Source organism: Triticum aestivum, chromosome 4D (assembly GCF_018294505.1).
Source record: "Triticum aestivum cultivar Chinese Spring chromosome 4D, IWGSC CS RefSeq v2.1, whole genome shotgun sequence".
Classification (NCBI taxonomy): Eukaryota; Viridiplantae; Streptophyta; class Magnoliopsida; order Poales; family Poaceae; genus Triticum; species Triticum aestivum.
In genome coordinates, this window is record NC_057805.1 from 48,514,272 (window position 1) to 48,528,572 (window position 14,301).

At 44.9% G+C, this 14,301-nt stretch overlaps 1 protein-coding gene across 1 annotated transcript; it reads left to right on the plus strand.

Annotated features, from left to right (window-relative positions):
• The first annotated feature begins 5,038 nt into the window (after window positions 1–5,038).
• On the plus strand, window positions 5,039–10,583 carry LOC123096100 (cycloeucalenol cycloisomerase). The gene is made up of 8 exons (XM_044517704.1): window positions 5,039–5,208; window positions 5,286–5,452; window positions 5,644–5,727; window positions 6,441–6,482; window positions 7,885–7,995; window positions 8,507–8,698; window positions 9,745–9,842; window positions 10,156–10,583. The coding sequence occupies exons 1-8, from the start codon at window positions 5,202–5,204 to the stop codon at window positions 10,343–10,345; spliced, it is 891 nt and encodes a 296-aa protein (XP_044373639.1). The 5' UTR covers window positions 5,039–5,201; the 3' UTR covers window positions 10,346–10,583.
• The last annotated feature ends 3,718 nt before the right edge of the window (window positions 10,584–14,301 follow it).

The following is a 14,301-nucleotide window of genomic DNA, read 5'->3' on the forward strand; positions in this document are numbered from 1 at the left end:
GGTGCAGAAATCAAGGCTTTCTTAAGTATTTCAAATGCTTCTACACAATCATCATCAAAGACAAAAGGAACATCTTTTTGTAAGAGATTAGTCAGAGGCCTAGAAATTTTTGAGAAGTCTTTAATGAACCTCCTATAAAAACCGGCATGACCAAGGAAACTTCTTATACCTTTAATGTCCTTGGGACACGGCATCTTTTCAATAGCATCAACTTTAGCTTTATCAACTTCAATACCTCTTTCAGAAATTTTATGCCCCAAGACAATACCTTCATTAACCATAAAGTGGCACTTCTCCCAATTCAAGACAAGATTAGTTTCTTCACATCTCTACAAGACTTGATCAAGGTTGCTTAAGCAATCATCAAAAGAAGTTCCATACACGAAGAAATCATCCATGAAAACCTCAACAATCTTTTCACAAAAGTCAGAGAATATAGCAGTCATACATCTTTGAAAGGTAGCAGGTGCATTACATAAACCAAAAGGCATACGTCTATAAGCAAAGGTACCAAAAGGGCAAGTAAAAAAGTGGTCTTATCCTGATCCTCTTTAGACACAGGTATTTGAGAGAAACCAGAATAACCATCTAAAAAGCAAAAATGTGTATGTTTAGATAATCTTTCTAGCATTTGATCAATAAAAGGTAAAGGGGTAATGGTCTTTTCTAGTAGCTTTATTTATTTTGCAGAAATCAATTACCATTCTATAACCTGTAACAATTCTTTGTGGGATCAATTCATATTTATCATTAGGAACAACAGTAATACCTCCCTTCTTAGGGACACAAGGACAGGACTTACCCACTGACTATCAGCAACAGGATAAATTATACCTGCCTCCAGAAGCTTTAGTATTTCATTTCTCACCACTTCTTTCATCTTAGAATTTAACCGTCGTTGGTGATCAACAACCGGTTTAGCGTCTTTCTCCAATTTTATTTTGTGCTGGCATAGAGTGGGACTAATGCCCATAAGATCATCAAGAGTATATCCAATAGAAGCACGGTGCTTCTTCAGAGTTTTCAATAATTTCAAGTAAGAACAACACCTAAGCACCGGTCCACCCACATATCAAATTATCAAAGTAGCGAACACAAATTAAACCAACATGGCGAAAGTGACTGGATGAAAATCACGTGTACACTCAAGAACACTTTGCATATCATAAGAGACCGTTTTGGCCTGTCCTTTGCCTCAAAAGGATTGGACTACCTTGCTGCACTTTTGTTATTACTATCGTTACTTGCTCGTTACAAATTACCTTGCTATCAAACTACTCTGCTACTTATAATTTCAGCACTTGCAGACATTACTTTACTGAAAACCACTTGTCATTTCCTTCTGCTCCTCGTTGGGTTCGACACTCTTACTTATCGAAAAGAGCTACAATTGTTCCCCTATACTTGTGGAACATCAACCAACGCGACACCTTGATCTCCATCGTTGCGTCGGGGTTGTCTCACCAACTATTGCTTCTACAACTATTTGCTAACGCATAGTGATAAAGTAAAGCAATTACATGACGCTTAATGATTGAAATGCATGTCATACAATAATTAAAAGTCAACCCTAAGGCTCTTGCCGGTTGTCGATATTACAAAACATGATCATATCATACAACAAGGTATATCACATCATGTCTTGACCATATCACATCACAACATACCCTGCAAAAACAAGTGAGACGTCTCTACTTTGTTGTTGCAAGTTTTACGTGGCTGCTATGGGTAACTAGCAAGAACCGTTCTTACCTACACAAAACCACAACGGTGATTACCAAGTTTGCTGTTTTAACCTTCTACAAGGACCAGCTGTAGTCAAATTCGATTCAACTAAAGTGAGAGAAGCAGACACCCGCCAGCCACCTTATGCAAAATAAGTTGCACAGTCGATGGAACCAGTCTCACGTACGTGGACATGTAAGGTTGGTCCGGGCCACTTCATCTCACAATACCGCCGAATCAAAATAAGACGTTGGTGGTAAGCAGTATGAACATCACCGCCCACAACTCCTTTGTGTTCTACTCATTCATATCATCTACGCATAGACCTGGCTTTGATGCCATCGTTGGGGAACGTTGCATGGAAAACAAAAAAAATTCTAAGCTCACGCAAGATCTATCCATGAAGATGCATAGCTACGAGAGGGGGAGAGCATCTTCATACCCTTGAAGATCGTTAAGCGGAAGCGTTTATCAACACGGTTGATGTAGTCGTACACCTTCATGATCCGTCCCGATCAAGTACCGAACATATGGCACCTCTGTTCAGCACACGTCCAGCTCGATGACGTCCTCGCCTTCTTGATCCAGCAAGAGGGGCAATGTAGTAGATGAGTTCTGGCAGCACGATGGCGTGGTGATGGTGGTGGTGAAGAACAATCTCCGCAGGGCTTCGCCAAGGACAACAGAAACCATGAGGGAGGATAAACTAGAGGGGACGGGGTTGCCGGCACACGGCTTGGTCAATCTTCATGTCTCCCGGGTGCTAGCCCTGCCCCTCTATTTATATATTGAGCCATGGGGTTGTTTCTTAGAGAAAGAGCCTCCTCAAAGTCGGTTTGGCACGCAAGGCAAGAGTCCTTCTCGGACTCCAGGACCAGACGCCATGGTCCTCATCGTCTGGCCCCAGACGCCATGGGTCCCTGGCATCTAGCCCCCTGGCCTCCACAAAACTCCTTTTGCAACTTCCTTAAAGCCTCATGGGCTTTACCCATTGGCCCAAATAAAGTGTTCTCGTACCCGAACATTTCGGGAAACATCCGAAACCCCTTCTGGTGAATTCCGGAACCCTTTCGGAGACCAAACACTATTATCCCATATATCAATCTTTACCTCCGGACTATTCCGGAGCTCCTCGTCATGTCTGTGATCTCATCCGGGACTCCGAACAACATTCGGTCACCAAACATACATAACTCATATAATACTATATCGTCAACGAATGTTAAGCATGCGGACCCTACGGGTTCGAGAATGATGTAGACATGACTGAGACGCTTCTCCGGTCAATAACCAATATCGGGACCTGGATGCCCATATTGGTTCCTACATATTCCACGAAGATCTTTATCGGTCGAACCTTTATGACAACATACGTAGTTCCCTTTGTCTGTCGGTATGTTACTTGCCCGAGATTAGATTGTAGGTATCTCCATACCTAGTTCAATCTCGTTACCGGCAAGTCTCTTTACTCGTTCTGTAATACATCATCCCATAACTAACTCCTTAGTCACTTTGCTTGCAAGCTTCTTGTGATGCTATATTACCGAGAGGGCCCAAAGATACCTCTCCATCATATGGAGTGACAAATCCCAGTGTCGATCCATGCCAACTCAACAGACACCTTCGGAGATACCTGTAGAGCACCTTTATGATCACCCAGTTACGTTGTGAGTTTGATGGCACACAAGGCATTCCTCCGGAGTCCGGGAGTTGCATGATCTCATGGTCGAAGAAATATGTATTTGACATTAAGAAAGCAGTAGCAATAAACTGAACGATCATATGCTATGCTAACGGTTGGGTCTTGTCCATCACATAATTCTCCTAATGATGTGATCCCGTTATCAAATGACAACTCATGTCTATGGTTAGGAAACCTTAACCATCTTTTGATCAACGAGCTAGTCTAGTAGAGGCTCACTAGGGACACGGTATTTGTTTATGTATCTACACATGTATTTAAGTTTCCGATCAATACAATTCTAGCATGAATAATAAACCTTTATCATGAATAAGGAAATATAATAATAACAACTTTATTATTGTCTCTAGGGCATATTTCCATCAATATTCTTCCTTCGGCATGGCTCGTTCTCAGAATGATATTAGTGTTCTTCGGCGGTCTCCGGTGTTTGCAAGGCTTGTAGAAGGGCACTCCCCGGAGGTCAACTTTGAGGTCAATGGCCACCATTACAACAAGGGATATTACCTAACTGATGGCATCTATCCTCGGTGGTCCACTCTTGTGAAGACCATACCCAATCCGCAAGGAGAGAAGAGATGGAGGTTTGCCCAAATGCAGGAGAGTGCTAGGAAGGATGTGGAGCGTGCTTTCGGTGTGCTTCAGTCTCGGTGGGGTATCATTCGTAACCCTGTATTGACATGGAGCACGTAGAAGCTTTGGGAGGTGATGACTGCTTGTGTGATCATGCACAACATATCGTGGAGGATGAGCGCGATGATAGCATCTACGAGCAAGGGTTTGATTTCCAGGGTGAAGAGCCTGAGCATCCACCTCCTGCAGCCTTTGAACAGTTGGCCAGTTTCATCGGGAATTGCGTGATTGGCATACTCATGTCCAGCTCCAGGATGACTTGGTTGAGCACTTGTGGACTCACATTGACAACCAGTAGATCTATCAGTTTAATTTCTTGTCATGCAAACAAATTTCGATTGGGTTGTAAGACTATTTGATATTGTTTTCTTGTCATGCAAACAAATTTCGGTTGGGTTGTAAGACTATTTCGAAGCTATGTTTGATTTGAACCATTTCATATGCATCATTTTCATTTTCGTTTAGTGTGCTAGTGAACGGACGAGATGCGGCCGAAATGCGACCGCGCGTAGGGCGTCCGGCCGCCGCATCCCCGAATCCGGGTGGACATGGCCCCATTGCCACCCCTAAACGGATGAAATGCGAACGTCCGTTTGGGGTCGCGCTCGCGCGTTGGAGTTGGCCTAACAAACTTGTCAAATGCGAACCAACCTGTGGTTGGATGGTTAGAGGGACAGTGGTATCCCCACCACACCATCAGGGTTCAAGTCTTGGTGCTTGCATTATTCTTGGATTTATTTCAGGATTTCCGGTGGTGCGCTTTCAGTGGAAGGAGACGTTCCCGTCGACGACGAGGCGCCTACGGTGACTTCTTAAATTTCAAAATGACATGCCGGCTCAGTCTCTCGGAGGTGCTTATAGGGATAGGGTGTGCGTGTGTACATTCATAGGGGTGAGTCTATGTGCATCTGTACGAGCGTTTGCGTCTGTACTGATGTAAAAAAAACTTGTTAAACATGCCACGGGAGGGGGGAATCAGCAAGAGCCAGACAGAACAGGGGTGTTCAGAGGTCTCCCGTCAGTCGAGGGCACACACCCTCTGCAAGTGCCACCCCGAACCAAATCTCCTCCGCTGCAACCGCAAGCAGCGACAGCGCCGGCGACTGAGGAGAGGAGGGGCTGCTGACAGCGGGATCGAGCGATGACAGGTGAGCCCCGCGCCTGCCGCGCCTAATGGTCCCCCACATGACTCCCGCCTGACTGGAGGAACTGTCTGTCCTTGCAGCTGTCCGGCGGCAGGCGGCGGCGAAGCGGGGCGGAGGCGCGGCCGGAAAGAGCTTATGGCTGGCGGCGGACGGGAGCAAGAGGTGGGGGGAGAAGTTCTTCCTGCTATACACGCCCTTCTGGCTCACGCTCTGCCTCGGCGTCGTCGTCCCCTTTAAGCTCTACGAGGTACCAGCACTAGCCGCCCTCACCTGCTGGTCGATCTATCTCATCCTGGGAGCATTTTGGTGGATCCCAAACCGAAGATGGGATCCTCAGAGAAAGATTCGATCATGGTGATTTGTTTTGTAGCGATTGGATTGCTTTTTTCTTCCTCTTATATAAGCATTCTTGTATTTTTTTATTGTGATGATGTGCAGAGTTTCACGGAGCTGGAATATTTGGTTCTTGGATTGGTGTCAACCGTGCCTGCCTTTCTCATCCCTCTGTTCCTCGTAGGAAAGGTAATTTGGCACCCTCCTTCTCGGCTTCTACTCTCTCGTCAGATCAACTTCGGAAGATCTGTTCGGTGTGACATTCAGTCTTCGTAGCAAAAAAGGGCAGTATTTGCACAGCAGTAATACTGTTTCACCAAATTCAGGTGTCCACTGTTAAGTGAGAATGGAGAAACATTGTATGCATAAACATAGACATTAACATTTCATTGCAATTAAGATAACAACTGGAGTTGAGAAAACATTTTATGTTGAGAATCTACTAGCATTTTGGTGTTTTGGATCAGCTGGCAATTCATGTTTCCAGCCATAGCAGCAGTTTCTCTGGCCTACACAAAGGAATCCATTAGTGCTGCAGTAAATGAAAAATAATAAGGAGAGTAAGGGCAGGCACGCAAATATTAAATGCTGAGCGAACACATCACAAAAACTATAAAAGTGGGGAAAGAAATGGAAGAGCAGGGATGGGAGAAGATGGTTGTGTCAGCAAGTCAGCTTCTCCATAAGGATGGGCTCCTCTCACTTGCAGCTCTCTTATTTGAGCTTCAGTTTTGCATTGCATCTTTTCCCTTTTGATTTGTCTTCCTATTTTCGGTCCTAAACTATATCTTCTTAATTTGGTCCATAAAGGATGAAATTTTGAGCTTATTATGTTACTCTTGTACTGGTGTGTATACCAATCATATATTTGAAAGTTAACTTGATTTTTTTTCCCATTTCAGGCAGATAGTATTAGAAGTTTAAAAGATCGTTACTGGGTCAAGGTATGTATTTTCAGTGTGGATCTTTTGTAAGCCAATTTGTTCCAGAAATGAACACTATCCTGGAAAGTCCAACTGTTATGACCGGCCGGGCCTACAGCCGTAGGAGGCCCACCGGGCAGGCTTAGGCCGCAAGTTATCTTAGTTTTATTTTGAGATTGTGGTTATATATACAAGTTGTAAGACTATTTCGAGATTTAAGCAATAAGACTATTCTATTGCCCGGCTCCCAGAGGAGCCGGAACCCTAAAACCCTAGCCGCCTCCTGCTTGCGCCGCCGCCGCCGAACCGCAAGGACGGCGCCTCGCCGCCGGCCGCCGCGCTCCAGCCCTCGCCCACCTCCCTCTTTTCCCTACAGCCTACGCCCTAGGCAGGGCAAAACCCTAGTTCCTATCACCTTGGTATCAGGGCAAAACCCTAGCTCCGGATCCATGATGTGTTCCATGTGGGTTTGCTCAAGCCTTTCCGTGGAGAGCCACCTGCGGTTTTCCCCACTCTACCGCTGGTTGCTGACGGTCGCCTTGTTCCGGAGCCGGTGAAGGCGTTGAAGGCTCAGCTGCGTCGTGGCTCCTGGTACGTGTTGATCCAGTGGGGTGGACTTTCTGAAGAGGATGCTACTTGGGAGCAGCGCGAGGAGTTCCGCCAACACTATCCAGATTTTCAGCTCGAGGACGAGCTGTTTGCGCAGGCCGGGAGAGATGTTATGACCGGCCGGGCCTACAGCCGTAGGAGGCCCACCGGGCAGGCTTAGGCCGCAAGTTATCTTAGTTTTATTTTCAGATCGTGGTTATATATACAAGTTGTAAGACTATTTTCAGATTTAAGCAATAAGACTATTCTATTGCCCGGCTCCCAGAGGAGCCGGAACCCTAAAACCCTAGCCGCCTCCTGCTTGCGCCGCCGCCGGCCGCCGCGCTCCAGCCCTCGCCCACCTCCCTCTTTTCCCTACAGCCTACGCCCTAGGCAGGGCAAAACCCTAGTTCCTATCACCAACAGTTGTATGTAATATGATTCTGCTATATGGATCTGGTTCCGGATTATATTTTTCTCTACAATTATACCGTACTCGGATTTAACTTTGACCCACAGAAATTTAAAAGTGGTCGTATAACAGTTGATGTATCAAACGTTTACCATATTTTTGTCAAGTGACACTCATGAAAGCTTTTGTACACACATGAAAGCTTTTGTAATATAAACTCAGCAAGCTACCCTGTATGAACAAACACTAGTGATATATATTCTTCAGTTATGACAGTACTTACTTCGTTGCTAAACTACTAATACAGGTATAATGAGCAGTATTTCTCATTGTCTGTGGACTTAGTTTTATTTGGTAATGCATTTTCTCATATTATCTCTTCGAAACTGTTTGCTAAATCCATGATACATCTTTCAATTGCAGGCTAATGTTTGGATTATAATTTTCAGTTATGTCGGTAACTACTTTTGGACACATTACTTTTTCACTGTTCTTGGTGCATCATATACTTTTCCATCATGGAGGATGAATAATGTAAGATCCTGTTCACACAAGGGATGGATGGGTGGAGAAATTTCACTGAGAGTGCTACTCTTTACAAATGTTTTATTTTGTCAGATACATGTTCTTTTTACTTACTAAACCTGTAACATATTTTTGCGGAATACTACTATAAAGTCAATCAAATTGTCTCATTTCATAGCTTTGTTCCCACTTCATATATCCCCTTCCATCAATTCTCTTCTGCAAATTAGGGGTTAATAGAAGGGTTGAAGTTTCTGCATATTAGTTGAGTACCATATGCTGATGGTATCATTCATCAATTCAGATTTTATATTTAATTTAAAACTTTGTTTGGTTGCTACATAGTTTCCATTACGTTATGTACATTATTGACACAAATCAGATGCATATCTGTTGCAACTCCTCTGTTGTAACTCTGTTTGTAGTGCATCTGTGGGATCGTAACTAGTTATTCAAATGTGCTACACTAATTCTACTTATTTGTTTGCGATGCTCAATGATTTTCTTCCTCATGTTTCAGGTACCTCATACAACATTTTTCCTGACCCATGCCTGCTTCTTATTTTATCACATGGCATCAAATATGACACTTCGTAGATTACGTCACTCTACAGCTCACCTGCCACAATCTATTCGGTGGTTGTTTGAAGCCGCGTGGATTTTAGCACTCTCATACTTCATTGCATACTTGGAGACCCTAGCCATCGCAAATGTATGTTCCAGCATATATTTCTTGATGCATAGGGTGCTATGAATATTATGAGATTTTTCTCCCCAGTCTACTAATATTTAACTTTCATCTGCTTGCTAACAGTGGTAATCATCAATATTTTGTGCCTTAATTCTAGAGTACAAACTATTTTGATTGAATCCAATCTGTTATTACTTTTTGTGTGTGTATCTCATGTGCCTCAGTTGCACAGAACCCATCTACTCTAACTATGTATCCTGCTGGACTAGGTAGATAACAGAGAACATGCAGACAATGCCTTTGAATCTCTAGTTGTGGGCAATTGTGGATAAGAACTTCTAGGCAATCCTTGATATCTCTTAATTTTAAGTACTCCCTCTGTAAAGAAATATAAGAGAGTTTAGATCACTACTTCTACTGTTCACTGTGTGGGCATTGTGAGCCTGGAATCAATTCTCTGATGCACCTGGAAGAATAAAATAGCAATTAGGTAAATATAGCCAAATAGTTTATACTTGCATACGAAACAGATGTCATGCGTAAATAAATTTCAAACAGCGCCCAGTTATTGCCACTTAACGTTTCGAGGAAATTACTGCTTCATATTTTGGTTGCTTGACATGGGGAAATCTGCAGTTCCTAATGTGGATTGTATCATCTGGAGTATTTGACTAAGATTCATTTACCTTATGTCCCCCAAATTAAACGCTGTAGTGATTTTCTCCGTGTAGTGTTTACATTTTTTCTGTAACCAGAGGTTTTTCCATGCATCAGAATTTCCTAAGGTACTTGGGAAAATTAAATAAAGCAAAACATTCTACCCCCATGTTGCAACTATTTTGTGGCATCACATCACACTGTATTATGAAGTTATGTTCTACACAACCACAGTATGTCATTATTTGTTATGTACATACAATTGTTGTTGTTTTCACTTTTCAGTCATGCTATCCAGAAAGCTAAATGTTTCTTTGCTTATACTAGAATCTTTCTGCTTCTGCATCCTTTTTTCATTTGTGAATGAAGCCAAGATACCGCATTCCTGATGTTAAAAATTGACCTTGCAGTTTCCATACTACGAATTCGTCGATCGGGACATAATGTACACAGTTGGATCATTGTTTTATGCGATTTACTTCCTCGTCAGCTTTCCGATGTTCTCAAGGTAAAGCTTGTCTGAATTTAGTCTCCTTTTCTCCTCTTTCTGCTATGACTTTGTCCATCAAGCTCATTGTTGAACAGCAATATCTGGTTCTGAACTCGTTCAATGCTTGCCGAAACATTTACTTTTCCCGAGCTGGCTATATTAAACATCGCTAGCTTGAAAACCCAAAATAATATAGTTCTGAATTCCAACAACCTTACTTTCACTCACATCATCGCAGTTGGGTGGATAGGCCTCCCACTGTTTTCTCTTTACCTAGTTCTCAATCTCATAATCCATATTCAACTCTGTGTTACTCTTATCTGGCATTCAGGATCGATGAAAAGGCAGAGAAGTGGGACCTTCCCAGGGTGGCCGTCGACGCTTTGGGCGCAGCCATGCTCGTGACGATAATACTCGATTTATGGCGCATATTTCTGGGGCCAATCATACCCATCCCTGAATCAAGACGGTGCGGCCAGCCGGGGCTTGCATGGTTCCATGCGCAGAATGAAAGCGTCTAATCCAGGAACAACATGAATTCTTCTGTTCCCACATGTACCGTCGACCCCCGCCATTGCCGGTGTCCTTCAAGACTGTTGGCCTCTCCATTGGAGGGATGAAAACTGCTGATTAATGGATCGATTTGTTGTCTGCATGTAGTGTTTGCTTCGTGCGAATAGCGAATTGGTAATTTGTAAGTTCAGCCTGATCTTAGAACCTGTTTTGAATAAGCTAGTGGCAATGAAGATTTGATGTCAACCAGAAAGTGATTCTTGACGCAGCACGGTCTGAGTGCGGCTCGACACAGTAGCCTTCGGGGTGCTTGGGGGCTTGTCTAATACTCGGGTCTCTTTTGGTTGACAGGAATCTTATAGGAATTCTAAAGGATAGGAATTTTATAGAAAAAAATAATCCTTTGAAGCCTTTTGGTTTGTAGGAATGAGTTTCTATTTCTACATGGGATATGAATCAATCCTTCAGATTTCAAAGAAAAAAAAAACATTAGCCTAGACTGGAGTGAAAAAATTCCTAGCCTACGCGTGGCCGAGGGGCAACTCCCCGAGTTGTCGCCGGCGTCGGATGTGTTACCGTCCTAGATGCAGTCGCTGGACCCATGATCGTCCAGCAGCGGGCATGTTGTACACACCATCGCGACTAAGGGTGTGTTCGGTTTCTCTCTGCTCCTCAACTCCATCCCGGAGTTGGTGGAGCAGCGCCGAATGCTCGAGCTCCACGAAGCTGAAAACGCGGAGTGGAGCCGGCTGCTATGCAGTTTTGTGGAGCGGCTATTTTTCAGATCTCAGATCTTCAAAATCATGGAGTTGATAAAATTTATAAAGGAACCGCCACCGTCAAGTGGAAAACGGTTCAGAGTGGCCACACGACTCGCTCATTTCTGTTTCCTCTACCCGTCACGAGTGAATCAAGGAGCGGAGTTGTATGCCGAACAATTTTTTTCAAGGGCTATGTTTTACGAGGAGCAACATTTCGGGAGGAGGAGCCGCAGTCAAGGATTCAGAGGAGCCAAACCATTTCCGAACAGGCTCTAAGTGGGAAGTCGGGGCGGGCTGGCGGATTAATGTTGTATCCGCGCAACGCCTCAGCCAAGAGGCCGGAGAGCTGGCGCGGGGCTTCAGGTGCGAGTGTCGGTAATGCTACACTTACAGACAAATTTTTACAGATTTGAGCTTACGGACAAAGATGGCATTAGATTGGAGGGAGAAGGGCCCCACCCCGGGAATTCAGGGGGCTGGGATGAATTAATCGCTGCCACCTCTGTCCGTATGGTTGTTTCTGTAAGTGCTGCCCGTAAGTGAAGCAATTTCGATGATGAAACCTCATACCGCTCCGTTTGGGAGCCCGGAGCAAGGGCTATGGATGCAGACTCCGGTGCGTGCTCGGGATCAGTGTCCATTGCCTGAAGAAGTGGTGGGAAGTGAAGGCGGATGCCGCCGTAGCGGTTGATGCCGAACTCAAGGTTTCCGAAGAAGAGGGTTCAGATGGGGGTGGGTGGTGGGTTGGTGTGCCGACTCGTCTCATCCACAACAAAGCTGAGGGAGTCAAAGATGACTTCGGCCTGACATGAATATGCAGGCTGAAAGTTGATATCCAATCTGGGCAAGATCTTCGATCGATGCAACACGCGCGCGCCAACTGGTGGTACTGAAAACCGCCATTTAGTCCTGATCTGGTGGTGCGCAGGACTAGTAGTACTAGAAGGGATCACACACGGGGGGTTTACCCAAGTTCTGTTGGGAACGTAGCATGCAATTTCAAAAAATTTCCTACGGTCATGCAAGATCTATCTAGGAGATGCATAGCAACGAGAGGGGGAGAGTGTGTCCACGTACCCTCGTAGACCGAAAGCGGAAGCGTTAGTATAACGCGGTTGATGTAGTCGAACGTCTTCGCGATCCAACCGATCTAGTACCGAACGTACGACACCTCCGAGTTCAGCACATGTTCAGCTCGATGACGTCCCTCGAACTCTTGATCCAGCAGAGGGTTGAGGGAGAGTTTCGTCAGCACGACGGCGTGGTGACGGTGATGGTGATGTGATCCGCGCAGGGCTTCGCCTAAGCACTACGACGCTATGATCGGAGGAGTAAACTGTGGAGGGGGGCACCGCACACGGCTAAGAGAATAACTGTTGTGTTCTAGGGTGCCCCCCTGCCCCGTATATAAAGGAGGGGAGGAGGAGGCCGGCCACCAAGGGGGCGCGCCATGGGGGGGAGTCCTACTAGGACTCCACTCCTTGTACGATCCCCCCCCCCTTTTCCTTTTCCCGGAGGGGGAAATAGGGAAGGGAGAGGGAAGAGGAGAAGGAAAGGGGGGCACGCCCCCTCCTCTAGTCCAATTCGGACTCCCCATGGGAGGGGGGCACGACCACCCCTTGTGGGCTGCCTCCCCTCTCCCCTAAGGCCCATGTTGGCCCAATATTTCCCCGAGGGGTTCCGGTTACCCCTCGATACTCCGAAAAATACCCGAACCATTCCGAAACCATTCCGGTATCTGAATACCTCCTTCCAATATATCAATCTTTACCTCTCGACCATTTCGAGACTCCTCGTCATGTCCGTGATCTCATCCGGGACTCCGAACAATCTTCGGTCACCAAAACACATAACTCATAATACAAATCGTCATCGAACGTTAAGCGTTCGGACCCTACGGGTTCGAGAACTATGTAGACATGATCGAGACACATCTCTAGTCAATAACCAATAGCGGAACCTAGATGCTCATATGGGTTCCTACATATTCTATGAAGATCTTTATCGGTCAAACCGCACGACAACATCCTTGGTTTGAGCATCCCTTTCTTTTGTAACCTCTCTTAGGAACTTCAAACGGAACAAGAGTCATTCCCTTTGTCATCGGTATGCTACTTGCCCGAGATTCAATCGCCGGTATCATCATACATAGTTCAATCTCGTTACCGGCAAGTCTCTTTATTCGTTCCGTAATGCATCATCCTGCAACTAACTCATTAGTCACATTGCTTGCAAGGCTTATCATGATGTGCATTACCAAGAGGGCCCAGAGATACCTCTCCGATACTCGGAGTGACAAATCCTAATCTCGATCTATGCCAACCCAACAAACACCTTCGGAGACACCTGTAGAGCATCTTTATAATCACCCAGTTACGTTGTGACATTTGATAGCACACAAGGTGTTCCTCCGGTATTCGGGAGTTGCATAATCTCATAGTCATAGGAATATGTATAAGTCATGAAGAAAGCAATATCAATAAAACTTAACGATCATAATGCTAAGCTAACGGATGGGTCTTGTCCATCACATCATTCTCTAATGATGTGATCCCATTCATCAAATGACAACACATGTCTATGGTCAGGAAATTTAACCATCTTTGATGAATGAGCTAGTCAAGTAGAGGCATACTAGGGACACTCTGTTTTGTCTATGTATTCACACATGTACTAAGTTTCCGGTTAATACAGTTCTAGCATGAATAATAAACATTTATCATGATATAAGTAAATATAAATAACAATTTTATTATTGCCTCTAGGGCATATTTCCTTCAAGTTCGGACCCTCATCATTGAGGTAACATCCCACTCCTGCTTTGATTTTTGATTGTTGGGGAAAATGCCTCGTGTGAGGGGGTCACAATATGGTAGAGATGTTGTTATCGAGACTACGAATGATATGACATGCCTCGAACTACCCTTGGTCTCGCCTTATAAAGGGCGACCAGACCTAAGGTTACAAGTTTGCTAACTGACGTAAGGTCCAGATCGGACGAGGGGTTCTTGACTTGCACGTCAAGATGAGAACCTTCCAGAAGGAGGGCTTCCTATGGAACAAGGAACCCTAACCATACCTTGGCTTGTTGGGTCTTGAGACTGGCCCACTGACCAGCTTCCCAGCTGACAGGCCACCCCCGGTATAATACACTATCGATGTGCTTTGTCGTGTCGTTCTTCATTCATGGAGCCTTTTATTCT

What these genes read in the sequence shown, in the direction of transcription:
- LOC123096100 (XM_044517704.1), top strand. An exon ending in CTCTGTTCCTCGTAGGAAAG is followed by an intron (nt 5,728 to 6,440) that starts GTAATTTGGCAC and finishes TTCCCATTTCAG; the next exon opens with GCAGATAGTATTAGAAGTTT. An exon ending in AAGATCGTTACTGGGTCAAG is followed by an intron (nt 6,483 to 7,884) that starts GTATGTATTTTC and finishes TTTCAATTGCAG; the next exon opens with GCTAATGTTTGGATTATAAT.